This window comes from Lagopus leucura, unplaced genomic scaffold (assembly GCF_019238085.1).
Source record: "Lagopus leucura isolate 7727_CA_CO unplaced genomic scaffold, USGS_WTPT01 Super-Scaffold_100004, whole genome shotgun sequence".
NCBI lineage: Eukaryota > Metazoa > Chordata > Aves > Galliformes > Phasianidae > Lagopus > Lagopus leucura.
Genome location: NW_024962264.1, coordinates 36,666,868 through 36,693,510, shown reverse-complemented (window position 1 = coordinate 36,693,510; position 26,643 = coordinate 36,666,868). Strand labels below are relative to the sequence as shown.

The 26,643-nt window shown below is 38.3% G+C and overlaps 1 protein-coding gene across 2 annotated transcripts in view; it reads left to right on the top strand.

Annotated features, from left to right (window-relative positions):
* Positions 1-26,643, top strand: part of ANK2 (ankyrin 2) — a 306,380-nt gene that overhangs the window by 4,983 nt on the left and 274,754 nt on the right. Inside the window, exons 1-2 of one of the 2 annotated variants that reach the window (XM_042870755.1) lie at positions 17,808-17,868; positions 19,767-19,825. In XM_042870755.1, the coding sequence (XP_042726689.1) occupies positions 19,805-19,825 (21 nt within the window). In that variant the 5' untranslated portion in view covers positions 17,808-17,868; positions 19,767-19,804. Of the gene's footprint in view, positions 1-17,807; positions 17,869-19,766; positions 19,826-26,643 lie in introns of those variants that run through there. The other variant, XM_042870754.1, reaches the window with a different exon arrangement.

Sequence of the window (26,643 nt, the reverse complement as noted above, 5' to 3'; positions counted from 1 at the left end):
TGCAGCTTGAAATGAATCAGTTATGGTTTACAATTATTGAGGGAAACTCTAAGATTAGTTGCCAAGGGGTTTTACTTATTGAACTTTTTACAGAAAACACAGCTTTTGTGATGCTTTTAATATTAAATGGGGATATCCTATTTATAAGAGATCCTGTTTCTGTTTATCTATTGGACAGAGAGTTCAAGAGTACTAGCAATAAGTATTTGTCCATTTTTAAGGTATGAATTGATTCAAATGTTGGTTTGTGGAAAGGGAGTCATCAATGTTACGATTAGAGCTGAATTAAACATATGATGTTCTGAGCACTTCTCATTTCTTGGTCTTTTAAATAATGGCAGTAATTTGGAATCTTAAATGCTGTCAGTGACAGAGAGCTGGCTTATTCATCTGTGCTTCATCCTGCAGAACAGCTTCAATTTTTTTTGTCCCACGTTTTGCTTTGTAATCCCCAAGCTGGTGGGAGCAGAAGTGATCCCACAGTCTGTGGTGTAGCTGTTTGTGAAGATGAGGTAGAACACAGAGCTGTGGCACTGATCTCTGCAGCCAGCTGCTGCCTCATGTCCTTAGCAGTTCTCCTCTGCTGGGTGCTGTGCCTGGCACCTGGAGGAAGGCAGAGAACTGTGGGAGGTTGTCAGTAGCTGTGCTGTACTCATCTGGGAGGCTGTGTGCCCAGAAAAGAAGATTTGGGTTCAAATACTATCTGCTGTGTCCCTCATCTTGTTCAAGCATACAGCTCAGGATCAGAGGGGCAACTGAAATATTTACAAACATGATTAAATCCATGAATCCAAGTGCTTGCTGTGCTCACTATATTGCTGTTCCAGAAAGTCTGTCTTCAGCAGTTTCCTCCTTTATCCATCCCTTGTGCCGAGTGTTTGTCTCTCCCAGAGCTCTTTTGGATTCCTATAGCTGATGTAGTAGGCTCTTTGCTGTGCCTAGGTTTTGAAGATGAACCATTCCAGCTCTCTTTTCTGGAAAATAGATTTTGATTGATTGATTGAAGGGCAATAGATGGAGTGCATACATTTATGCAACAAACTTATCATGTACTTCAGGACAAATTATTGGCTTTTCTTTTGAAAGAGAGAAACAGACTGCTTTTTCCCTTTTGGAGACAGGAAGTGGTAATGTTCAGCAGTTAGGGCTGTATAACATCAGGTAATACTGTATAAGCACTTAAAAGAAAAAGGTTTCTATTTCTGGTTACTGAAACAACTCACTGACAAAGTAGAGCTGCAGCTACTGAAATAGCAAGTGGTAGTACAGAAGATGTCTCCTGTTCCATTGGATGCTGAAATCTCTCTCCCTGTGATTTCTATGCAATTGTGTACCTTGTGGAGGGAGTGCCACGAGAGATCTCCTCTTAAACAGATCCACTCTTAAATTAGACCCAAGCATCCCTGCTGTCGTTTGGACATAAAGCTCTGAGCATACTTCAGGTATCAGGGTGTCCAGCAGTGAAGTTACTTAACGAAAGAATGACTTCAAAGATATTTGCTCCATCTCTTGCCTTCATTTCCTTTCTTGTTCTTGACTTCTGCATTCTCCCCACAATACATCCAAAAAAAAGAGAGTGGACTTTGGGTAATGCATGAGTGGTTTTGAGTACATTTGATTTAATGAATTGTTTACAGTTTGGTGACCAAGGTGTGTGATATTTGCTTCATACTTAATTGCTGCAAGTTTTCTGCCTTTATGTGGTTTAAGATTAGTTTCTTTTCAATTGACTAGAATGTGAGCAGCTTGCCTACTTTAAGAGAAAGTTCAAGGAATGTTTACAGCTGCTACTTTCTTACAAACTACTTCTTGGCATGGAGACCACTGAAGTCTGGAGTACAAAATGTGGCACACAGTTTTTTTCCCTTAGCAGTGATCCTAAAGAAAATCCCAAGTGAAGTCATCTGACATAGTAATTTCCAAGCTAGTTAAAGGCAATCACGCTCCTTTACATCATAAACTGCAATTCTCCCATCTCTGCTATGACCTGTTCGCTTTAAGGTACATTGTCCTCTGTTCTGAACTGTGACCCATAGACAGATGAAATATCAAGAACGAATGTTGAATGAAAAAATGGAAGAAATGCTAGTGAGGCAGTTCTGTTCGTAAAAAGGTGAATCACATCAGTCCATTGGCTCACTGAGAAAGGGCAATATTTTCAAAGCGCTTTGAACACTAATAGCTTAGCTTCTGAATGTGCTTAGATGCTACAGCTCTTTTTAATCTGTTCTGGGCCTTCCAGCTGGCTGCTAGTTTGTATAATGTGCTGGGCCTTCAAGCACGACTTTAAGCACCGGGCAGTGCTTAGTTACAATAACATCATATTTAGGCCTTGTGAAATAGAATAGCGTTGTCTAGTCTATTCTTTTCATCAGGGAGTGATCACTGATAATGATAAAAAAATAATCCTGAAGGTTCAGAAATCCAGCCCACAGACACTTTTTAAACATTTATTGGATAATTTTTATTTTTTCTCTGTATATCTCTCCCCCATCAAAGGGGGGAAAAAATAGAAGAACTGCCAATGGCAATAAAAAAAAAAAGTGTTTTAAACAGTTGAACAGGTGGAATTTTCAAGATATAGGGCTGCTTGTTTGTAAGCAAACAGCATGGGTTGTCCTGGTTCTTTGACAATGTGGGAAGAGCCCACACCTGCCTTACTGTGCTGTCTCAGCCTTTTATGGACCCAGCTTCCTTCAGAAGCTTCTAAAGCTGCTAGAACTGCAACAGAGAATATCTTAAAGGGAAAGAAAAAAAAAAAAAGAGGTGGGGGGGATGGGATGAGAAAGTCTGGAAAAAGAAAGTCACTGTCTGAACCTATTAGCCCAGAGCACACAGCAGGGGAGCCTGCCCTTCCATGTGGCTCTGTCTACATTTGAAATGTTCGATTTCATAGGTGAAAGATGGTATATAGAAAGGGAAAACAGGCAATTAACTGTTATAGCATAAGCAGAAGTGAAACAATTGTTGTTAAAAGGTATTGTCCTCATATGCTTTTAGAATTAGGTTTTTTTTTTTTTTTTGCAGATGTAAGTGTACTATGTGGGTTTATTTTTTTTCTGTAAAAAATAATAATAACTGAAATGTCTTTTTTTTAATTATAAAAACAACTTCTGTGTTGAGAAGGCTTTTCATGGCACATCAGAGACTGTATACTCAATTTATCACTCTGAACTCAATTCTTAAACTGGGAGAGTCTTCTAGAATAATGAAGTATTTGAGATCAGCTAAGAGATTCAGACATCCAGTTTCTGTTAACTTAAATGAGGGCTGTGTGGGCTTTTATCGCTTAAGTAGCTTTGGTGAAAAGAGCACCTTGCCTTTCATGTATTATTTCTCTGCAGTAGTCAGTGTCTATGGTCTGCTTTGTGAAAGCTTACTAGTTCCTTTTCATGAGTGTGGAATTGCCATTTTGTACTTACTAGCAGAAACATGAAAAGTAAAGTATTCTTCTAAGCATGTCAGTAAATATTTAAAGGTGATATGAAAATGTTCGTGCATTTTAAAGAGGAAAAAATAATTAGATGGTAAGATGGTAATAAGCTCTTAGATTTGAGTTCTGATATTTGTGAAACTTGCATCAGATTTTTTGTTTAGTTTGGTGAAAAACAGAAAGATGTGGCCATTTCTTACCTCCTTGTTATCTGTAACCTTGCATCAGTTCAGTAAGCTAAGGTGCATGGGACCCAGGGCCACTTCTTGCGGGTAGAAGGGAGACTCCCTTTGGGCCAATGTCTCATTCACAGCAGAATGAAAATATTAAAGTAGAACAGACAGCATCCTTCCATCCCTTCTGGATGGGATTTTTGTCTTGAGATGGTGCTTTAGAACACAACTTTTCTGAATTAATAAGTTCTTCAAGCATTTTCAGTTAACTTGTGGACTCCTATTATTAAAACTATTAAGGACTCTGTGTCGGATATGTTTCAAATGTGGTTCACTCTTTCATACTAATAAAGTGAAAGGAAAGATATTAAGAGTGGATGAAAAGATACTGGAAATACCTATTTGTAAAGACTGATAAGTGAGATTATGAGCTGTATAAGTAATGACCATTTTGTGTTTCTTTTTCAAGCAAATGTCAAACAGCAATGTGTTAGTGACTGTGGTGACCTTCCTCGGTGTAGCAGCATGGAGATTGTAACTGATCTCCTATGCCAACAGTTGAGTAATTGTTTGCACTCCCTTGTTGCCTCTTCCATGTAGTTTTCACCTGACTTTTGTCTGTAATGCATTGAGCTCTTCCAGCTCAGTCACTAAGAAGGAAAATGATAATTTGGTTAAAACTGAAGATCCTCATCTTCAGTTTTGTAGGTCTGAATTTTTCCAATTATTTTGTAACAAAATTTTTGACCAATTCCAATGGAAGTCTCATCTTCATGAATGTAGAAGAAAACCAAAAAAAGTTGCTTCTTGAACCTTAAAAACAAAGCTATGGTCAGAGGTAAGAGGAAAAAGAAATTATTTAGGTATGATTTCTTGAAATGAAAATTAGTATTATAATTAAGAATAATGGCAGAATTGAAAGATATTTAAGAAGAGAAATGAGCAGTCACACTTCCCATGTTTCTTTTTCCTGGATAAAGAAGGGATTTGACTATTTGGGTAGTTTTCTGTACTAGCACAGATCAGAACTTCGATTTTTGAAATGCTAATAAAAGCAACTGTATTCTGAAGTCTCAGTTGTTTACCTATTTTTTCAGCACTATGAAAGAGGAAGTGAAAAAGAAATAGTGGGGAAATCCTCAGTGACCTTGAGGAATACTCTCCCTTCTAATTTGTAAAACCTACTCAGAATGTTTGTTATATTTTTGTCTGTGGTGTCTGTCATCTTCTTTAAGATTTATTCTGCATGTGTACTCTAAAGATTTTATAAGTGTGAAGAAAATGATGGGCTTTCGGGAGTGGAGGAGTGGCAAATAACCCATTTGATTTGGGTTAGAGCGTGCCTAGCTTAAAGGGAAGGGTGCGGTCCTCTTGTTTCTGTAGGTCAGTGCAGATGTTCACTTGTGTGGAACTACTTCTTATTTTCATTTATTGAGCAAATTATTATTTGCACTTAAAACTAAAGCATTACAGGGAAGGGTAAGCCCTTTCCAGTACTGTTAGTCCTCTGTAGGCCTTCTTTGCTCCTTGGTTACTAATTTTTGCTTGCAGCCTGCTGTCATGTTACTCTCCTCTGAGATTCCCTCAGGGCTTCCAAAGTTCTAACATCATATCTGTAAGAACTGAACTGCTTGTAAACACTTCAGTTACTAACTAAAAGAAAGATGCGTTTTGTATGCAAAGTACAGATATGGCTGTAGTTATTATCCTTTCTGATATTATTCCTGCCCTCCTTACTTCTGCCATCCAATTTCTTAGTTCATGTGTTGGCCTGCAAGGTGTTTGGAGATGAGCCTAGTGTATTTCTTTTGTATTGTTGCCAATTTACTGATAATATAAAATGTTTGGAAGAATCTCAGCTTGATAGCTCTAGTTTTTCTACCCATTAGACTGGTTGCTTGTCTTCTGGGGAGGAAAACAAAAGCTCAGAAGCATAAAAACTGATTATTAAGTTCTTACGTTCATAAATTTGTATCAAGTTGAGAAAGAAATAGAGTAGCTTGCAAAGGAACGTTGGTTTATGCTGAAATAGAAATGAGATCTACTGTTCAAATACAGTTCAGTCAGCTGAGTCATAAAAACTTGAGTAATTTCAAATGGTGTGTTTTTATGTTTTATATCTATTATATAAACATTGGCAGTAGTCATTTCACTGACCAGCTGGTGACCAACTTTCCACATTTTAAAATGCAAATGAATAATCTTAATGTTCAAATAAGGAAGATGATGTGCTATGCTTACAGAGCATCAGTGCAAAACAACAAAAACCTGCATGTTTTAATTCTTATAACTTGCATTTTTTTAGCATAGCTATTGAATGTTAAAAATAGAAACATGTCCACTTGATTGATTGGTTTATTAAACTGAAGGTGTTTGAAATAGTACTATGGCTAACGTAACTTGCTGAGTATCCTTAAAAGAAAAATGCAGTGTATCGTGTATCTAATTTTTGCAGAATGCTGCTTAATTAAAACTGTACAACCAGAAAAAGTAGTGTAGGATAGCATGCTTTTTGATGAATGATTACTAAGAAGTGATCAAAGGTTTGAGCTGCTTCTGCACACGATGATGACAGCAGGAAAGGACTGAGTGTCACTGAGGTGACAAGAAGATGTTGGGTTGCCACTGATGTTCTGGTTCAGCTGTGCTGCAGCTGGGGGTCAGACAAATGGCACTGCACTACCAGGAGCACTGTGAGTGTTCTTGCTGGGTGGAAGGAAAGAGTGCAGATGCTATAGCTGTGGAATCACGTGGGTGCAGACATCTGATTTCCACATTTTTCTATGTTAACTTTAAAAATACCATAATTTAGGTGGCTGTAGGGTAAATTAAATAACATGGCATTTCTAAAGTGGTTCTGACATTTCTTCCAAAATCCAATTTCTTCTGTTTGAAGTCGTGTGAATTTATAAATGTTGCTGATCTGCTGGCTATGTAGACAAGGAACCATATGAGCACCACTGTGGGTCTGGGCTCAGAAACCAATCTGCTAGGGTGGTGAGGCTCCAAACGCTTACATGCTTTGTCTAGGCTTTATAATGCTTTCTGCAGGTCTTTTTGGGGGAGTTGCTTTCGGTGTCATTTCTGCCTCAGATTTGCTTGAAGATGATTTGTGTCTATGTGAAACATCTGTCAAGCTTTTCAAAAACAGGTGTCTGTAAGAATGAGTTGTGTCTAAAAAGCAGAGTTTTCAGTGGGTCACCTAATCGTTGTAACCTCCTGATTAGAGACTGTTAGGGCTGGATGGATGCTGCTGCTGCCTGTAGTGGGTCAAGTTAGATTAATTTTTTTAACCTTTTTCTAACTTTATTAAGTACTGCTGTCCCTTGGAGGTAAGGATTGTCTTTTAATTGATCCAAATATCTCACATCTCTCACGGTCTTGTGCAGAATCCAAAAGATTTACTATACCTTTCAGGAAGCTCTGCTTTGTTCCAGGAGCACTGTAATTAGCAGGGAAAAAAACAAATGGGAAATTTCTTTAACACAGTTGGAGTGAATGTTGAAACATTTCATGCAGGGCTGAATTGCAATTTGTTAATGTACAGTAGGCAATTTTCAATATAGTAATGCCAAAATTGAGGCTGCTTTGTGCCAAAGCAGCAGCTATACCAGCACTCTATATGACATCCAGTCGTTTTTCTCTCTGACCTATGGCAGTCAGTTAATTAAAACCTGGGGAGACTTAAGCTGTCACTTTAAAATGATGCAAGAGAATTTGAATGCATAAAGGCAATATTGTCAGTGTCCCTTCTCTTGCTAACTCAAAACATTTGGTTTCTTGTGCTCTCCAACGCATGTGGAGCACTCTGAATTTTCACATAGAATGCCTTGTTTTCTAGATTGTGTCCCATGCTTTTAGAGAAGCTTGTAGTTTGTCTCAGATTCTCTCCCCCACTATTTCTTTAAGTTTAATTATCACCTGCTTAGATCTTTTGAAATTACTTTGACATCCAAAAGGGTGGAAAGAGGTGGCCAGGCTGTGCAAAAAGGTGAAGACCATTTCTTTCTTCCTTTTAGAGTGGTATGTGCATTTTTTCTTTTTTTTTTTTTTTTTTTTTTTTTTTTTTCAGTTTGTGTTGAGTTGGTTGTGTAGGGTTGTGGTCTATGGTGTATTAGCTAGGAGAGCTACAACATCTCTTGTAGTGTCTTCTAAGGAATTGGAGGTCCTAACTAAAGTATTTTTGAGGATTGGTTGGGAGATTCCATTCTGATTAATTTTTCTTTGCAGCTTTCTTGCTGAACAAAATCAAATGTGATGGTGCTAATTGTTCTGGATACTTACATAACAGTAGAGCACCTTAGTAACATTTGATGTAAATAATTTTAATTTTGTTCACATCAGCTTCTAGATGCATCCTGCTGGTCATTTATTAACATATTTTCTGTCAGGTCTGTGATGAAAACATTCTCTTGCAAGCACTTTATCCTCTTGAAATTCCCCCTCATATGTTCACTAAGATGCTCTGATGCTCCCTGCCCAAACTCCCACAGAGATAAATCTAGCTTTTGTTCTACCAGATTCTTTCAGCTTGGCACTGACAACACTAGTGCCTTCATATGATCAAATCTACTTCAATGCCACGCAATGTGACAAATGCTTTTGGTTCAAATTGAATGGTAGAGCTCTTGCTAACAGGAGAAACAGTGTTAGCTGTCACTGTTTTGGTACCAAACATGCATTGTGTTGGAGCAAGCAGACAAAAAAGGCTACACGACTTAGAGCAGATCAAATGGAAAGTCTGCTTAGGGTGCATCCAGTACTATTAAGGCTTGAATGTGTTTTTTTATCAAGACTTGTTTAACAACAGAAAGGAGAACATCTGTCGGCAATTCTCAGTGTGGAATGAAACTGTCCTTTGCTCTCGAGAAATCCTAGAAATGGCAAGTTTACCTAATGTAAATGATGCAACCTGATGAATGATGCAAGTTTACCTAGTAACTTCAAGATATTAAGATTTGTTTCAAAAATTCCTTTCTTTTGCTCCCAACTACAGCTTCTGATTTTGAGGGGAGAAATAACTCCAGGAAAAAAGCTGCATTGAGTTGCGGAGAAGAAAGCTGTTTGTTGCCAAGTTGTGGCCATGCTTTAGAAAATGGAAAATGAAGAAATATGGTTAAAAGGGATATGTGGGCTTTTGCAGCAATGCTGGCTGAGGAGTTACTTGTGCTGAAGCACATACGTTTTTAAGATAATTGGGATTATCTGAGCACACTTCGTTTTTTTGGGTTTTTTTTTTTTTTTCAACACGAACTTTTTAATTCTCAAATGTGGCTTAATGCATAGTCAGACACCACTGAAGGTTTCTAAGGTTCTGCTGCAGTAGTTGTCAAAGTTGCCAGTCTGACTGCATTTTCAAAATTTTAAGGAGCGCTTATTTCTGGACTAAATATTTCCAGCTTCTCTGCTCCCATTTTCCATCTCTCTTCCTCCTTCAGAAGGAAGTTTGTTTAGTACAGGACACAGGATAAAGATATTTCTGAGTTGCATTTCCATGTGTTTTCCACATACAACGCCTCTGAAAAGGTGCTAATACCAGTGTTATCTTTTTTTAGGTAACTTGTGTAAGAACCAGATAACTTTTAAATTAGTGCTTGTTTTGAACTCTTTCTATCCAGAATATTATAGGCCAGTTTCAGTGCTGTGCCAAATTTATGGTTAATTGCAAACCAGATGAAATTCACTTGGGCATCTTGTTATTTATACGGAAAATCCTGCATGTGGTATAGTATATTTGATGTTTCCTTTTGGGACTGTTTTCAGAGGTCATTCGTTTGTGAATTAAAATAGCCCAAATATATCAGCTTCTAACAGAAGTTTCTGCTTCAGAACAGATGTAAACAAAAAGGGAGATCAAGGAGATGATGTTATTGCTGCTCACTCGTTCCTTTCTTCTTGCCCCTCTTGCTCCTTTTCTTCCTCACCTCTGTCTCAGAGAGAGATTCCTTTCTCTTTGTGCTCAGGATTACAAAAATGAAAAACTGCTGCAAATCTCAGTCTGAATTTTTTTGGCTAAGATAATGAAGTGGTGGTATCCTTCAGGGGTTCCTTGTTTTTTCCTAACCTACATAATAAAAATAGTGAAATAAGACATTGAAGGAAAAGTGATTTGGTAATGGCTTAAAGGAGGAAAAAAAAATATCTGTTTCTATGGCAGCAGCCTTTTAGATGTCCTTGCACTTTAAGGAAATATTCTGTCTTGGGCTTTTCATACTGAACAAAGAAATGTTGACCTGAAGTGTCAGAAAGGGCTTAATCCTCAGGCTCTGTGTAGATCTATCCTCGTGGCTGTGTTTTCATACGTTCATAGCTTACTAGCTGGTGAGATACCTATGCCTGTCAGCTAAAGAGCACTAAAAATCCTGTTTATCCTTAATATAGTAAAGGCGCTTGTAGAGGCTATCGCTTTCTTTGTCAGCTGGAGAGCTTTGTGAGCTTCCATCCCATTCATTTTACCTCCTAACTGTACAGGGGATTGCTAGAGCTACCGTATAACTGCAATAAAATAACGAATACTTGTGCCTTCTCTTTGCTCTTGTGAGTGCTGCCCCCCACTAGTGTTTGCTCATAGAGCAGGCAGTAGGTCTAGCAAGACTGACTAAGAAGGGGCTTATTTTTTTCCAAGCTGTATTTGTATTCTGCTTCCTTTTTCAAAAATTAGATTAAGATCTTAATTTTATTTAATTAAAAGACAGGCTAGCTAAATCCTCTTAGGCTTGTGGCGTAGAAGGTAGGAAGGAAGCCAGGCAGAAATAATGGCTCGGCTAACTTCATCGCCCAGCTGTGTATCCTTGCTATTATTTCCCAAAACACAGCTGGAAACTGGTGGGTGCCCAGGGAATGTCTCAATGAGCCGCAGTACCTGCCCTGGCTGAGCAGCCCTCTGTGATAGCAAGGGCATGTCCTGGGAGCTGGCAAGAAAGTCTTCTGCAGTGGGTGCTAAAAGAGCCAATGAGGTGTCTTGGAGAATGTGTCCAAAATGCATCAACACCATAAACCAAAGTACAAATAATTGTGAATGGAACTGGTCATTTCTGATGATGAGTTTTTTCCAATGTTCTCTGTGTTAATCTTGTTGCGCTCCTGATGGAAGCAATGGTAAGTACTTATGGTGGACAGCAATCTAATTACTTGCTATTAATAAGCGTCTGCAGTCTCTGGTCTTATGGAGAAATGTGAGGAATAGTAGAATGATGGATAGTTCCCTCTATTTTTTTATTGTTGTTGCTGTTTCTTCCTTTATCCAATAGTACAGAATTTGGCCTTTAGTATCTGTTATAGTAAAGGAAGAAGAAAAAACAAACAAACAAAAAAACCCACAACACACTGTGGCTTAAGATTTCAGATAACTTGGAAATGATTGTAGAGAATCCTGTCTGTGTGAGATTGGTCTTCTGATGAGACTGTTTAGGTGATGAAGATAGTCTTATGCCAGCTGATGCTTCTCTCTCTAGGATGAAATTCAGTGTGTTGAAAGGTGTATGAAGTGGACTCACTGCCATGTGTGGGTGTAGCCCCAGCATCTGTGCTGGATGCCTTGCAAAGGGTCTCCTTTGGTCTTCCCAGAGTTACTTTGATCTAGCAATGAATGAAATCTCTGTCTCTTGAAATTCATTGTTCAAGGGAAAATAACAGATCTCATTTTTAACATCCTAAAGTCAGAAGATGCAATAATCTGAGGAATTGCTTCCAGTTTTACAAGGGCAGTTGTATCACTTAATGTGGAGAACCAAAATGTATAGAAGATACTGAGGTATTTTTAAGGTATTTATAAGGGTCTCCAGTCCAAATTGAAATACTTCAGTCAATTCCAGACACATTACTTAGGGTTGAGTTGTCATACTAACATGATGGAAGCAGAGCTATTGCTTCCTCTTTGTTTCTTCAACAGTTCCTTTTTATTATTATTATTTTCCTGTAAGAACTTAGTTATGCCTGTAATTTAAGCACACCTTGAAATGGGAGCATTTGGGTCCTTTTTCTCTACCAAAATTAAACTTCAGGTGTACTATGGAAGTTACTTTATCTACCCTTTTCATTTACCCTTTAGCAACTTCTTATCCCATTTGTAAGTCACCACTCTCAGACTTTCCCAGAGCTCTTTCCTTCCCCACTTTAAAACATCAGTTTATCTTCACTAACAAAGGGCTGACTTCCGTCTCTGGTAGGTAGATAAGCACAAAGCCATTTCTTTGGCCAGCATTCTTAAGATTTTACCATGGTATTTTTGACTTCTCTGTGAGTACTTTCTTGATGTTTCCACACTGAGCTCCATGTAGCTGTTAGTATGTCACATAGTGCCATCTTGTTTCTTCATACTTCCCTGTTGCCACCCTCTTCTAATCTAGATCTGATCCTGAATTAGAATCTTGCTGCTTCTTCCACTGTGGCTACATTGAACATGCTGTTGTCTTGGTCCTTAAATAAGCTTCTGGTGTATTGCTCATAGAAATGGGGCAAACTAGAAAATTCTGGCTCTTACATTATATATAGTGCAGAGATGTTGTCCTTGAGTGCAGTAATTCATTCTGGTGTGGGAAAAATGATGACTCAGTATCTTTTGACTATTTCCGAAAGAGAACCCTGGACGTAAGATTGTTCACGAATACTTGAGTGCAAACTCATGAGTGCTAGCTAGTCTGAACAAAATCAGCTAGTACTATCCCTTTCATGGTAGAAAACTTTATGCTGGAGTGGAACTGCATTATTACTGCTGCTAGAATGTATCTACTTGCGTGAGAGTAAACAGAGCATTAATGCAGACATCTCATAACAGTAGCCATAAGTATCAAATGTAGCAAATGATTTCTAGGCTTTCCCATGAAATCCCTTTTGCTCAATATATAGATATATTACACACATTTTAAATGAAGTGTAATTCTAAGTTAGGAGCAAAAATTTCAAATGGATTTTCACTATATGAGGTTCAAGAAGATAGTGTGGTGGGGAAAATTCAGGGAGCTGCTCTGGAAAGGGGGATGTTGTAAGCTGTTGTGTGGCCTGTTGAAGGAGCAGGAATATTCTATCTCCATTCCCCTGAAGGGTTAAGTAGATGACTTTGCTATTAATGCATAGATTTACCTCAGTAGGTGTGTTGGAGCCATACATTAGGCTTTTGCACTTCACATATAAGAAAGCATACCGGGTTACCGCTTTTCCACCAAGATATAATCAGAATTTGAAGGACAATTAATATGCTGTAACACAAAACTTTAATTTCATGATTTCAATTTAATAGGTAGATAACTATACAACAGATTTAGACAATTTTAAAAAGTCATTGAGATACCTTTGATTCTTAAGTTTAGGAGGAAGAAGAGAGTAAACTATTTTGGTGCAGTTGCCAGTCGTCTAAATAGTACCAATGGCTTCTAAGAGTCGGCAGAATTGAGCTGTAGTGTTAAAGCTCTAGCTAAACATAATGGCAAAGAAATAGGAATTCTGTTGTCTGAAGGAATTCTTTTACTCTTTGCTCAGAAGAGCCTTGGGCTTTGAAAGCCTCTGTTCCCATAAATGAGTTCATGCTCTCCGCACTTCTCATGTCGCACACATTGTGCAATTGACACTGTCCTGATCTGTATTGCGTCTGGGAGTCCAACTCTCTGGTCCAGAAAACCTGTACAAAGGCAGCGTTTGTTCTCCTCCTCCATGACCCTGGTGACTCAGTGCCCTGCCAGTGTGCTGGAACTGTTTCCTACAAGGAAAAAGGAATGGCTTTAGAGTTCTCGAGGTGCAGTACACAGAGGCTGTTGGTTTAGAAATATGTAAGCAGAAAAATAGATGCATTTATTTTAATTCGAGTTAATTATTTTAGATGATACAAAAACAATATCAAAAAAACAAATTAAGGTTAGTATTCTATGCTCTCAGTTTGGTGTATCGCACTGTGTTAAAAACAGTGACCAGATATGGTTTTTAACCACTAAGAGCTTGGGTGAGGAAGAGACCTGCACTTAGTGAAGATCTCGCTAGCTATCTTTTTGCTCACAGTTTCTTCATCTTTCAGTGTTCGGTGCAGCACCCTGCTGGTGGTGAGAAAAGCATTTCTCCACAGAGTAATGACTTTCTCTCAATTATGTGTTCTCCCAAAGTTTGTCTTCTGTTATGCCTAGAAAGCTCAAAGCCCCCGAGAGGGATCAGTTGAATTGAAGCTTCAGTTTCAAAGATGAGAGTACTTCAGTGCTTTTCCTGGATGGAAATGGCAAAGAGTGAGGTCAACGAGCAGCCAAGATGAGATGAGAGAGCACGGTGAGTGCATGATTGAGAACTCCTGGGCACTCTACAGCATCCTCCATAGCCTCTCCTATGCCCTTCTGGTTCTGCCCCATTCCTGCTGATTTCCCCTCTCATCTCAGTAGCCAGTGCTGAATATTAGATCTCCATGCAGATTTATGAATCACAGAATCACCAAGGTTGGAAAAAACCTACAAGATCACTTAGTCCACCATCCCCCTCCTATACCCCAACACCAATAGTACTCGCTAAACCATGTCTCTTAACACAAAATCCAAATGTTCCTTGAGCACCCCCAGGGTCAGTGACTCTACTGCCTCCCTGAGCAGCCCATTCCAGTGCCTGACCACTCTTTCAGAAAAGTAGTATTTCCTAATATCTGAATCTCCCCTGGCACAGCTTGAAGCTGTTCCCTCTTGCTGTATCACCAGTTACATGAAAGAATAGGCCAACCCCCAGCTCACTACAACCTCGCTTCAGGCAATTGTAGAGAGCAATAAGTTCTCTGAGCATCCTTTTCTCCAGACTGAACAATTCTAGCTCCTTCAGTCACTCCTCATAAGGCCTGTGCTCCAGACCCCTCACTAGTTTTGTTGCCCTTCTTTGAACATGCTCCAAGGCCTCAATGTCTTCCTTACTGAGGGAATTACTCAATGTCTTCTATTACTGAAGATATGCTATTACTGAACAGCAGTACATGCATATCTTTCTATGTTATGTTCTCACAAAATGTCTCTGCTCACAGAGTCCTTGTCTATAGAAACTGACCAAAAACCAGATGCTCCAGCTGGTAATCGCTAACCAGGCATCATTTCCACAATATTTATGAATATTTGCAGAGATTTCTTATATGGAAAATCTCTGTAAATCTGAAAAAAAAGGCAAAGAACCTGTCTCCTTTACTGTCTTTAAAGTACACAGTCAGAACTATGGAACTCTGTTTTCTCCAGTAAAACACTTTTTTACCTCTTTGATAGAGAGAAAACAGAATTATTCAGTCAGATGTAGCAGTAAATATCAACTTGCTCTCTTACTGCATAGGACAGCTGAGGTGAGTGTTATGGTTCTGCCAAATGTGGTATATTTGGTTCTGTAAGAGTGTGAGATCTGATAGAATGTCTTTTCTCAGGATACTTCCTTGTTTTCAGGTATGAGGGTAAAAAACCGTATCAAGAAAGAAAAACGAGAGAAGACAGGAAGATGCTCTCAGAAAAGAGGGAGCCAAAAATAACACTGAATTTCATAAGAGATTAGTTGATTAGTTCTGTAAATGCAAGATATGTTACAGCAAAGGCAAAAGGTTTCTAGTCTGGAAGAAAGTAGTTTTTAACCAAATTAAAAAAAAAAATCACTTCCTACGCAGGATGCTCTAGCAGATGCAAGAATGTGGAATGATGAGGACTGGCAAGAAACCTGAGAGTTATTTGGTGGATATGGGGTGAGCACAGTCAGTTAAGATGGGAGATCACTGTAAGGCAGTAACACTGTAGTGCTTCAGTAGCATCTGCTGCCTTTTGGAATGGATGTATCCACCTCATCTTGTGGACACAAACCCTGAAGGAGGGAGAGTTGATCAGTGTTTCACAGAGCAAATGGGAGGGTACAAATGCAAACTAAATTCTAGTTTTATGTCCTCTGCATGGTAGGAAAATATGATTTTATTCTTGTAGCTATTTATATCTGCAATTGCTGGTTAATGTAATTCTGGCCAGAGTTTTTGGAGGGTCATCTCTAATTTTTACACAGACAAGAGACTGCTTCATCCATTAGCACTAATCCTATTTCACAAGAAGCTCAGTGTCTGAGCTGTTATACTGACTTCCTCCCTGATACATAACAACTACTGCACCTTTATCCTCTTCTAATTTGAGAAGGTGCAGCTTAGAGTAGAGCTGGTGACACCTGCTACTGATGTGGCTGTCACTTCTTTCTCTGTAGCAGCCACTTTTTTCTTAAAAGTTTCACATTGGAGATGAAGAAAGCTGTGCTTATTGCATGCAGTAGTGCTACTGGGTCATGTGCGTAACTGAGAAAGGGGGGTATGGGAGCGTGAAGATGTGGCCAACCTTTGTGCAAGTGATGGAGTCTTAACTTACAGATTGGCCATTTCAACATTCCAGCACTGCTAAATTCAAGCCTAAGGAAATGGCTTCTCAAGTTCTGTAGTTTCTAATGGCTTGCCAATTATTCTAACTTCTTCAGTGCCATACCACATTATGAATTCTCTCTCTTGAAACCAATAGGTTTGTGACTATATTAAGTGGAGCTCTGAAGAAAAAAAAAAAAAACAACAAAACAAAAAAAACCCACAAAACTGAGGTGCTTTTAAGGTGCGGAGTAGCAGTGAGCTCAACAATCAGGATTTTCATATCACATATGAGCTGAAATACTTGCTTTACCTGATTCAAAGCACAGTCTTCAATGCTATGCCCTCAACCTTGAGGCTACAACCCATTCTAATAGCTTTTCAAGACTTCTCAGATATAATTCTACCAAATCTGTGCAGAACTACACTGCGTGTCAGCATTGGCTGAGCTACTGAGAGCTAGTTGATTCTTCTGTAGGATAATGCATGCAGCAGGTTTCTGAAACTTTGACTGTAGGCTTGTAGGTTAAGCCCACGACTGCTGGATGTTCTTAAATGAATGTTCAAGTTAAACTCATGCTTAGCTGCTTTCTTGAACAGGAGCAGATTCAAAATGCACCAATATCACATTTAATCATGTGTATAAGTGCTTTCCTGAATTGGGTTATTATCACAGGTCAAGTTCCAGCCATTTTCCTCAGCTAGAAACAGTGACAACAGCAAAATATCTGGGATGTGGAGAAGTAAGAGCAGTACCAGCCCTCAAGGAAATATGCCTTCAGCATGCTCATGTCTCTGTGGTCTCTGGAAGACTGTATTCAGCACTTCCACTGCTTCTAACTGCTTACATCTTCCCTCTGAGCTAAATGATTCCTGAATCATTGCTGTCTTTGAAAGCCTTAGGTTGCTAAGGTGCAAAATGGAAGATATTACATGAAAGAAAGAGATTCATTATCAGCGTATGAGTCACCTCATTTGGAGTCTGATCGCTATTTCCCATATAAATAATTTTCACTGATAAAAGAGAAATGTACACCTCATTTGAGAGGAATGCTTGTGATCTGCAGCTAAAATGGGCAAAGGACAGCAGAAGTATGTGCACTCTTGCTTGTTGCCCATACTGCTTCTGTTAATTTCAGTTTCTCTGGTATAGCCCCCAGGCAACTGAATCAGTGAAGCACTAAGAAAATGATGAAGACTTTCCTTACTGAAGTAAGCTTTAGCTGTGGTATTTGAAGTTTAATGCTTTTTGTTTTTTCCCTCTTTTATGGGGACACCCTCATGACTTTTTAAACTGAAACAAACAAACAGAAAAACAACCACTGCAAAAATAGTCCCTCAGGTTTCTTTCATCCCTACAAATTATCTGTAGAAGGATTTTTGGGATAATTATTGCAAATGAGTAGAGGTTCTGTGAAAGCCTCTGTGACAAAACAAACAAAAAACCCCACAAAACAAAACTCTGGCACATTAAACAGTTCTAGTAGATGCCAGTAATAGATTGGATAGTCACTTGAAAGACAAAAGCTCTAAGTAGTACATTTTGAATCTAAGTACATCTTGTAGTACAGTAGCATTCTATATTTTGCAGTGGATTTAACCTGGAGAACTATGAGTTGTAGCTGGAAGTTTCATTTCTCTTGAAAGGCACTGTGTGCTTGCGTATGAACTAGAGAACCAATACTCCTCTCTGTGAGAGGATAAAAATGAGTTCTGCTGAGGAAAAAGCCACTGTACAAGTTCAGAGGCATCATGGAGAAAGCTGACAGGAGGTGGAAGCAGCAGCTGTGCAGTAGGTGTCTAAGGCTGGCAATGTTTCAAAATCCCCTCTAAAATAGTTAGCTGGAGACAGGCAGAGTTGGTGTTGAGCCTGTACACTCTGTTCAGTGTGAGCACATTACGTGGAAGAATGAGCTCCATCTGACTTGTTTTGGAGAGCTTGGGTGAGCATAACACTGGAAAGGATGGGGTATGAGTTACTGAGACTCAGATGTTTGTAATTGAATATGAAAGCTATTTAGTTGTTACAAGATTTGCGTACATTTATCATTCTCAGATTACTGTACTGGCTAACAAAATATCTGAAAAGCCAACATATGTCAAAAATGATAGTATGGATGCAGTATGAAATACTGTCTTTTCAGAATGAGTGCCTGTAGAGATGATGGGTATAAGAACAATGGGTGACGTGTAAGGATGGGAAAAATATGAACTGAGATTCATTTGAAACATGTAGCCATGGATACTTGTGATTGCTGCCCAGCCTCCGTGTGTGGATTATAGGGAGAAACAGATAACATTGCATGCATCTGGGAAAAGGCAATGCTGTCCTGCAGGCATTTCTCACCTGGCTGCTCAGTACTGGGCACGTGCTCCTGGGGAGTGGGTTCTCTTGAGTTCTGCACTTGCACCTGCTTGTTCTGCAGAGATAGTTGAAAGCAAATATAGGAAACCATGTTTCTATGGAAGACAGTTGTGGCCTCATCTTGCACATGCTGGGCTGCTGGGTCTAGTTCTGCTACTTGTCTGGGGGCTTAGACACACAGTGTTTTCTGGATACAACACACGTCTAGTGTTGCCACAAGTCCTTTCTTTGCTGGGATTTTGCCTCGTAATTCATAAAACCATCACAGTTCTCTCACAAATACATGCTTATTGGACTTATTCAAGTTTTGATTGTTAGATACCTCTACATTACTTAAGAAAAATCCTGAAAGGTGTGACCCTTGTAAAAAGCAAGGAAGCAAATAAAAACCTAACGGGGAAAAAAAAATTAAGTGCCTTTATTTCACACCTGATTGTATGACTTTTCAAAATAGTGAGTTGGTTTGCAGTGTTGGAGGAGGAATTCTGCTTGGCAAATAACGTGCACAGATCAGCCTATCTCTTCTGTTGTTGCTATTTATTGCTTGCTAGTGTTGTCAAGTACCATTCAAAAGGTCTGTTCTATGCTTTAATTAGAAACAATTTCTAAAACTGCTGTACTGCACAAGTTAACCAAAACTGCTCCTGTTCAGTACAATGGATTTACTTATTTTACCACTTGGACAAATTCCAGTCCCTTGAAATAACTGCAGGTCCCTTCCAGTCCCTGCAATTCTGTGATTAGTAATTAGTTGCTCAGACAGGTGGCAGTTTCAATTGTTGTATGCATTCTTTTTTTTAATCCCCAAAGCTTCGAAGAGCTGTATGAGAAAACACTTTACCATTGCAAAAGGAAACAGATGAAGTGGCTCAAAGTTGCATGAGAGAATAATGACAGAACTGTGAAAGAAATCCAGAGTTAAAACATGGACCTGGAAGAGATTGATGTCCTGAATTCATAGCAGTCTGTCAACTAGAGTCTCGTGGTCTGCTCTGTTCTCTGTTCAAATCCAAGTCATGTTTTTTTGCCAGTGGTTTTTTAGGAGGTTTCACGAATGTCTGTTGCTGTACCAAAGGTGATGATGGGGTACTAATGCTGAATATTTTAGATTTCAATTACTGCAGCTACAATCACCACTTTTTTTTTCAGAGTAAATGAAACAGAGAAAGCAAATTATCGAGGGCCTCAATAAGCTTTTATTTAAGATCATTTACCGGGGAGGAAAGAAGGAATAATAAGGAAAGAAACTTCTTGAATTCGATTAATGAATGCTTAGCTGAAACAGAAATGAAAACATGTCATCTAAACCAATAATATAAGCAAACCCCATTACCCTAATTGTCTTACCTAATTTATAACTACTGAGCATCTGCTGGGGGAGAGTGGACAGTGAAGTTTGGATTCATAATAGCTTTTAGACTATGGAAAATTAATGTATTTTTCCTTTTTTTTTTTTTTTTTTTTTTTTTTTTTTAGGTAAGTAACTGAATGGGACATGAAGAATTGACGTTTAAATGGCCAGCATGTTGCAAAAGGTATTTCACTTTAGATTGAAGAGAAATTCTTGAATGAGTACATTTAATGACTGCTTGCCTTTTCTGGAAAGTTAAATCTTTTGTTGTTCACTGATTGACCAAAAGAAGTAAAAATCAACAATCTTCATCATGTTATCCTGAAGTGACATCACATCTGAAATTGGATACTATATTCATAGTATGCTATATTTTTTTACGTACCTAATTCAAATATATCAACCAGATGCTAACTCATTTGGTCATAGTTTACAGTGTTGTTGAGAATGCAGATGAAGTGTTTGTATTTCTGCACTAGTGGGTCACAGATGACTTCGAGGTAATACGTGTTGTACTGTTCAGTATTGGGAAGTAAACTGTAGACAGGGATAATACGATGAATGGAACATGTAGATATTGTGCTTGACATCTTTTCTGCTGCAGTCTTCCTCTGAGGTTAGATGAAGTATTGCTAGCTTTCGTGTGAGTTACTGGGGAATCTGTTTTAAATACTGATCTTAATTTGAAAGATAACTTTGAGAAAGCTAGATCAGTATCTGATTTCTAATCAGCCACTGCCTTGCCTGCCAGATGGGCATGTAAGTATGCAAGGACTTGCACTGGGAGGTGCTACCCGTAAATATGCTATTAAGTTCTTGAGCTTTCTTACTACATTCGTGCACAAACTTCAAAGCACACCCAGCCATATTTCCTTTGTCATAATTGCTTACCAGTGATTTAGGAAATTATAATTTTTTATGATTTTTGCTGTCAAATGTGATAGTCTGTAAAATTGTTCAGAAGAGTGTAGGTTGATGGGAAAGCAATGGTTGCATGAAGTGATTCTGTATAATAACTGTTATAGATGGCATTACAGTTATTTGGTAGCATCTTCCGGAAGGCTGGCTAATTGAAAAGATCTATTATAAAAATGTCAGTACTTATTATTAGTAATTTCTCTACAAACAAAAACCATAGTTAATATTTTGTTAACAGAGAATATAGGCTTTTTGATTAGAGAATGTGTCTAGGATACAGAAAATATCTCAATTTCTGGTCTCAGTAAGACAGAACTGAGATTTAACGCTGAATTTCTCACTTCTGAGATGATTATTATACGACTGTTTTCTGGCTGTTCTGTACTCCTTCCCTAATTTTTGAGTTAAAAATTAACTCTACATTTGATGTAAATAAATAAATAAAGGCGTTTTTAGTGATACCTTCAGCTAAAAATTTCCAAGCAGCTTTGCTTTCATAGTACTGGCTATGTAACTGCTAAATCAATTTTTCTGCCCTCCTTTCTTACTTTATTTTCTCCTCACTGTGATTTTACTAACATAGAAATATAAGGTGAAACAAGTGTGAATGAGAAGCAAAACTTTCAGTAATCTGGGAAAACTGGAAGGGAAAGCTGAAGCCCACAGTTCTATCACTGTGCTACCATTACTGCTTGGAAATAGGTCATTTGCTTTTCTTGATGTTTCCTACACCTTCCCTAATGTATGGACTCTGGCTTGGAGGACTGACTGCAGGAATGATAAACTCTGGTGCTTAAAAGTGGTCTCAGGCTTTGCAGAGCTAGGTTTCTTTGTTCAAAGTTGGTATTTTCAATGATCTGAAATACGCCCTGCTTCTGGAAGTGCTTCCCCTTTGATTTCCTGTTTGATTCATAATATAAGCTCAAGATTCGTAGTGTAGCAGAGACAGAAAGTACAGTGGAATACCATTTCTCGTTACTGGGATTTTCCTAAACACATGCAACTGATAAAAACTAAATAAAAATCAGCTTCAATTAATTGTCCATGAGCTTTATACAGTAAGAGAAAACATTAGATCTGATGCAATGCTTGTTGCACACCTGCTTTGGTACTCTTAAAACTAATACAGTTTCATATCATGTAGATTTGTCTCATAGTCTATGTTAGGATATACTGTGGGGAAATGGATGTAATGATGTGAAAAGATGAAGTTAGTGATTTGTTTCAGGCAATTTAGTTTATTACATTTGACATGTTATCAGGTCTCTGAAGCTTCCTTTTGGAAACATGTCACATCCTGCTTTCTTAATGATCATCTGCAGTCATTATTCATTCTGGTCAGGTGCTTTCTATCGGAAGCTAGCAGAGGCTTTCTGCTGTTGCTGAATACAAAAATTACTTTGGATTATTAATTGCATAAAAATAATTTTATATTACATCTTTAGAAGTGTCTAGGGATGATCTCAGTAAGGTAGGCATTGTTCAAAATGCAAGTTGTATGCTTAATCCTTATTTCAAGCAATGTACTGAATTGTTTCCTGAAATATGCAGGCACTCCATTTCCCCATTTTTGTCTGTTAGGTTGTATTTTTTTGTCAGTTAAGCCACATACGCTTATATCAATAAAGCACTTAGAGTTTAAGCTCTAAGATTGTACAGCATGCTTAGGTAAATGCCAAACAGCACGCTGAGGTCAGGAATTGCCCAGAAAAGGTGACAGTTCTCTGAGATCTCAGAATGCCACTGTTCTCTGGTAATCTTGTCTTGCCTCTTACAAGCCAGAATTTTATTTTATGACTATGAGCTACTAGTGTTCACAGTGATTACCTTGTGTTACCCTGTGCCTTTATACCATTGGAAGAAAGTGTTTTTTTTTTTCCTCAGCAAGACACTAAGGACTCAGCAATCATAGAGCTGTATTTCTTTTTGTGACATCACAGAACAAAATGTGTTAATTTGCTGTTGGGTGGTTACAAGGTGTTGTGCAGTTGGGAAATGCTGCTTTGTCTTTTTAAGATTATGATAAAATTTAGTGAGTTCATGGCATGTGCCACGCTATATATCCATGGCCTTCTGTGGAGCCAGACTGCAAAAGAGGCTGCAAATAGAAAACTATTCTATTATGACTTGTGCTCCTTCGGAAGCAAAATTGAGACAAAGGATAGAAGTATTCTTATTATGTCCCCAGTGTGAAATTATTGAGGGAAAACAAGTCTATTCATCCACTAAAGTTGAACTTGAAAGTTTTAGAACTATCACTTGTAGATTCCTTTTGCTGAACTAATATTAATTCTTTAACTAATGTACTAATCCCTATTGCTAAACAAACCAACTTATGTCAAATGGATCAGCAGATCTCAGTGGAGTGGCCTGCTCTGCAGGCAAGCATAGAGCTTAGCATGTGATGGAAAACTTGTGGTGCCTGCACATCAACTTCAAAATGAAGCAAAATGCCATGTGTAGTTTTAAAAATTAGATTCCAGTTGGGGGGAGGGGAGAGAAGGAAAGGTGCCCTGGCAAGTGGGGGAAAAATGAGTGAAAAAACTTTTTTTCCCAAGAGGATCTGTATTCTAGATACAATTGCATAGAGGATTGCTGTACTCTAATTGTTTGCATCTGCAAATAATTCTCATACAGCTGAGCAGTGATGCTGGAAAGCAGGTGAATTATTGAGTAGAATTTATCTTTACTGGTTTTAACTTTTTCTAGATCCATAGCTAGTCTTACAGATTGCAGACTTTGTGGGTGGGTCAGCAATAGTGCAAATTTCCAGACAGTCAAATTTCTGCTGAAGGAGCTTTCCTGGATTCCTGAACCTGTGTTTAGGTTATGTTTGCACCTTTGTTGACTTTTGCAGCATCTGGCAAATTTCATAGTTTGATGACTGTGCCATAAACTTTCAAAGGATTAGAGTTTTTTTTTTTGTTAAACTCTGAAATACTGGAATGCTTGGCAATTTCCTTTTCTGTTCAATGCATAGGATTCTGAAGAATGTCAGGATAATAAGAGTATAGAAAACTATTAGCAGTGTAGTGTCATTGTTTTGGGTAAATAACATGCTTGTTGGATTCACTTTCTATGGAACTAAAGGTGGCTCTGTGTGCTGAAGTCAACTACCCTCAATACAGATCTCAAATTTTGTAATAGGAGCAAAGGGAATATAGGATTTAATTTACTGTTATACATCCACCTGATTTAGTTGATTTGGGGAGGAGCTGTACATATAACATGTAATCTATTTAAAACTATCTTATTATTTAGTCCTAATGACGAAACTTACAAGCCCAGGGGAATATTTAGTTTACTGAAGTGACTACAGAATTGAATATTATACTGTATTTTGGAATGCTTAGAACTGGTTTCACCTTGAAAATTTTCTTGATTAACTGTCATCTCCAATGAGACACTTCTGTATTTGTGTTATGGGGTGACTTAGTCACAGGAGCTCAGTTACAAACAAGTTTCATCCTCAAACTGTGAAGACTTTAACATCACTCTGCTTCTCACTAGGACTGGTATTATGTCAAGTAATGGTTATGTGTACGTTAAGAAGATGAGGAAAGGCAACTTGTTTTTCCCACAGAATGCAAATAACTGATATTCTTTCTAAATACTTCTGATTCTGAGGTGACCTCTAAGCCGAGTTGTCTCTGAGAATTTGCTTATTTGATTGTGTTTAATGCGCTGTTGGTGATATTTTCCTTCAGATAATTTAATTGTCATTTTTGTGGAAAAGGCTGTGAGTGGAGGACATGCACATTAGTATTCAGACACCCGGAGTGAATAATGGAAATCCTAGAACTGACAAAATTTCTGTACCTCATCTCTTCTTGTTTTAATTTTCCCCCTGAAAAAGGGATGCAGTGCTTCAAGATTTCTTGTTTGTTAGTACTAGTTAAATTGCATCACCTGTTATATATCTGAAATGGCTGTATGCGCAGACATAAAGCAATGATAGTTTTGACTGTTCATCCTTTTCTTCTGGCTGCATTGCTGTAGCTTAACTTGTACTTTTCTGCAGTGTTTCAAAATGGTACGAGATACTATACATCCAGTCTAGACAGTCACAATTTTAAGTCACTGTGTATAATCTTCCTGTTTTAATTTTCCAAGGAACAGATTTTTTTTTTTTAATAGCATTTTGCATTAAATGGTACTTTTGTTGGCAGCTTAAAGGGAAACAAAAGTTGGAAGGGGCATGATGAATAAATTACCCTTTGACTTTAAGAGTGTTCTTTCAAAATAATGATGACATGGTGTATGGTGAGTTTGCACTGCTTTTTGCCTTGTTGCATTTCTTTAAAGGTATGTAGGAGATTCATTTTCTTCATGATTAATTGAATCCAGCGTGGATCTGGCCTGAGTTACAAAATGTATTTTTATCATAACCAAAATGAGCAAGGGAAGGAGTTGTGGTTATCTTCTTTTGATCTTGGGATCTTTGACTCCAAAATGGGAGAAATTCCAGAAAGCCTGTGAAGATTTCAGTGTTTTACTTATGCTATAGATGTCTATGTGGAATGTTTAGATGCAGGGACAATTAGCAGCAAAGCTACATAGCTGGAGAGAGACTTGCCCCTCACAAATGGAAGTTAATGAGCCATGAAGGCTTCAGATAATTACTGGTTGCCTCCCCCATTTTGCAAAACACTGTGTGTGTGCCAGTCTCTGTGGGGGAGGAGGGAATTAACTAAAAAAAAAAAAGTTTTTAAATGGGCAGATCTGAATGATATTTTATGGAGTGAGTTGAAAACTAAACTTTTTGCAAATGCTCAGACAAGTTAAGCAAGTATTTGTAGCTTTTAAGTGTTTGACATTTCCTTTGTATTTAAATGGCAGAGAGCTGACTGAACAGATCCTACATTCATATCATAGCGTTCATTCAACAATGTTTCTTTTTAAAATACTTGAAGCACTGAATTGATGAGCTTGGTAAGTTTAGCTGGGGTAATCCCTGGTGTCTTTTGGAGGGTACAATTCAACTATTTTATCTTGCTCTTGTCTCCAGTTGGTCTACTTTGCAGCTAGGCAGAATCTTCTAGGAGGCAACACTGTCTTCTGCCTGGTATATAAACTGTTGACTGAGAAAAGCTGGAATATAGGTAAGAATTTTCAATAAAATATAATTGAAGAATACTATTACCTCTGGTTGTCTCCATCCATATTCCAGTGGCACAGCTGCAAATGGGTCCGAGATATGATGACACTTGTCAGGATTTCACGTACCAGCAACAATGTGTGGTGTCTGAAGTCATTCTTTTAAGCTTGTGCTTAAGATGTTAGATGTATTCGTGTGCTGCAGGACTCTGGTCTTTAAGTGCCACTTAAAAATTCATACCTAATCTGCTGATTTAAATGCTTCACCAACGTTCTCTAAAGGTTTGTTTGTTTGTTACATTTCAAGGGCTAAAGTAAAACCATTAGAACTGAAGTTTGCATTGGGTATTTGTCAATAGTGGAAAGTTTTCCAGTGGCACGTATTAGGATAAACTATACTGCAGTCTCATCACTCGTTTTGCTGCAATGGATAGGCTTCTGTCCTTCACAAAGAATCAGTACCGTGCAGTTACACCTCCTTTTTGAAACGTTGGCTTCCCTAGACTACTCTATATAGGTATGAAATAATAACTTTAAAATATCATCCCTCAAAACTTCTCTATTTAAAATGAGCAGGCTGAGGTAACCAATTATTGCGTCCAGTGTGTGCCTCAGGTGTGAAAGTGTTTAACAAACATTAAACATAAGCAATCAGTTTGCTCCCTCATTAAATCTATTCCTCAGTTTTGGGTGGCCAGGGGCAGTAATAGCCCAGGGCCAGAGACAGGTATATGTTACATATATTTTTAAAGTGACTGCAACCCTGCAGGTAACTTGCGTGGTTTGCAGACCTGCATTGCAGCAGAGATGGAAATGGAGAAGCAGAGAAAGTAGTTGCTATTTTATTTGCATATTTGGAGTCTTTTAGCTAGAGAAGCTGATGAAAGATGGGCTGCTTCATCATTTGCTCTTGTTTTGCTCAGACTCTAATGTCACAGTAATTCGTCTCATTAATTTGTATCCATGAGAACAGATTATGATCTGCTG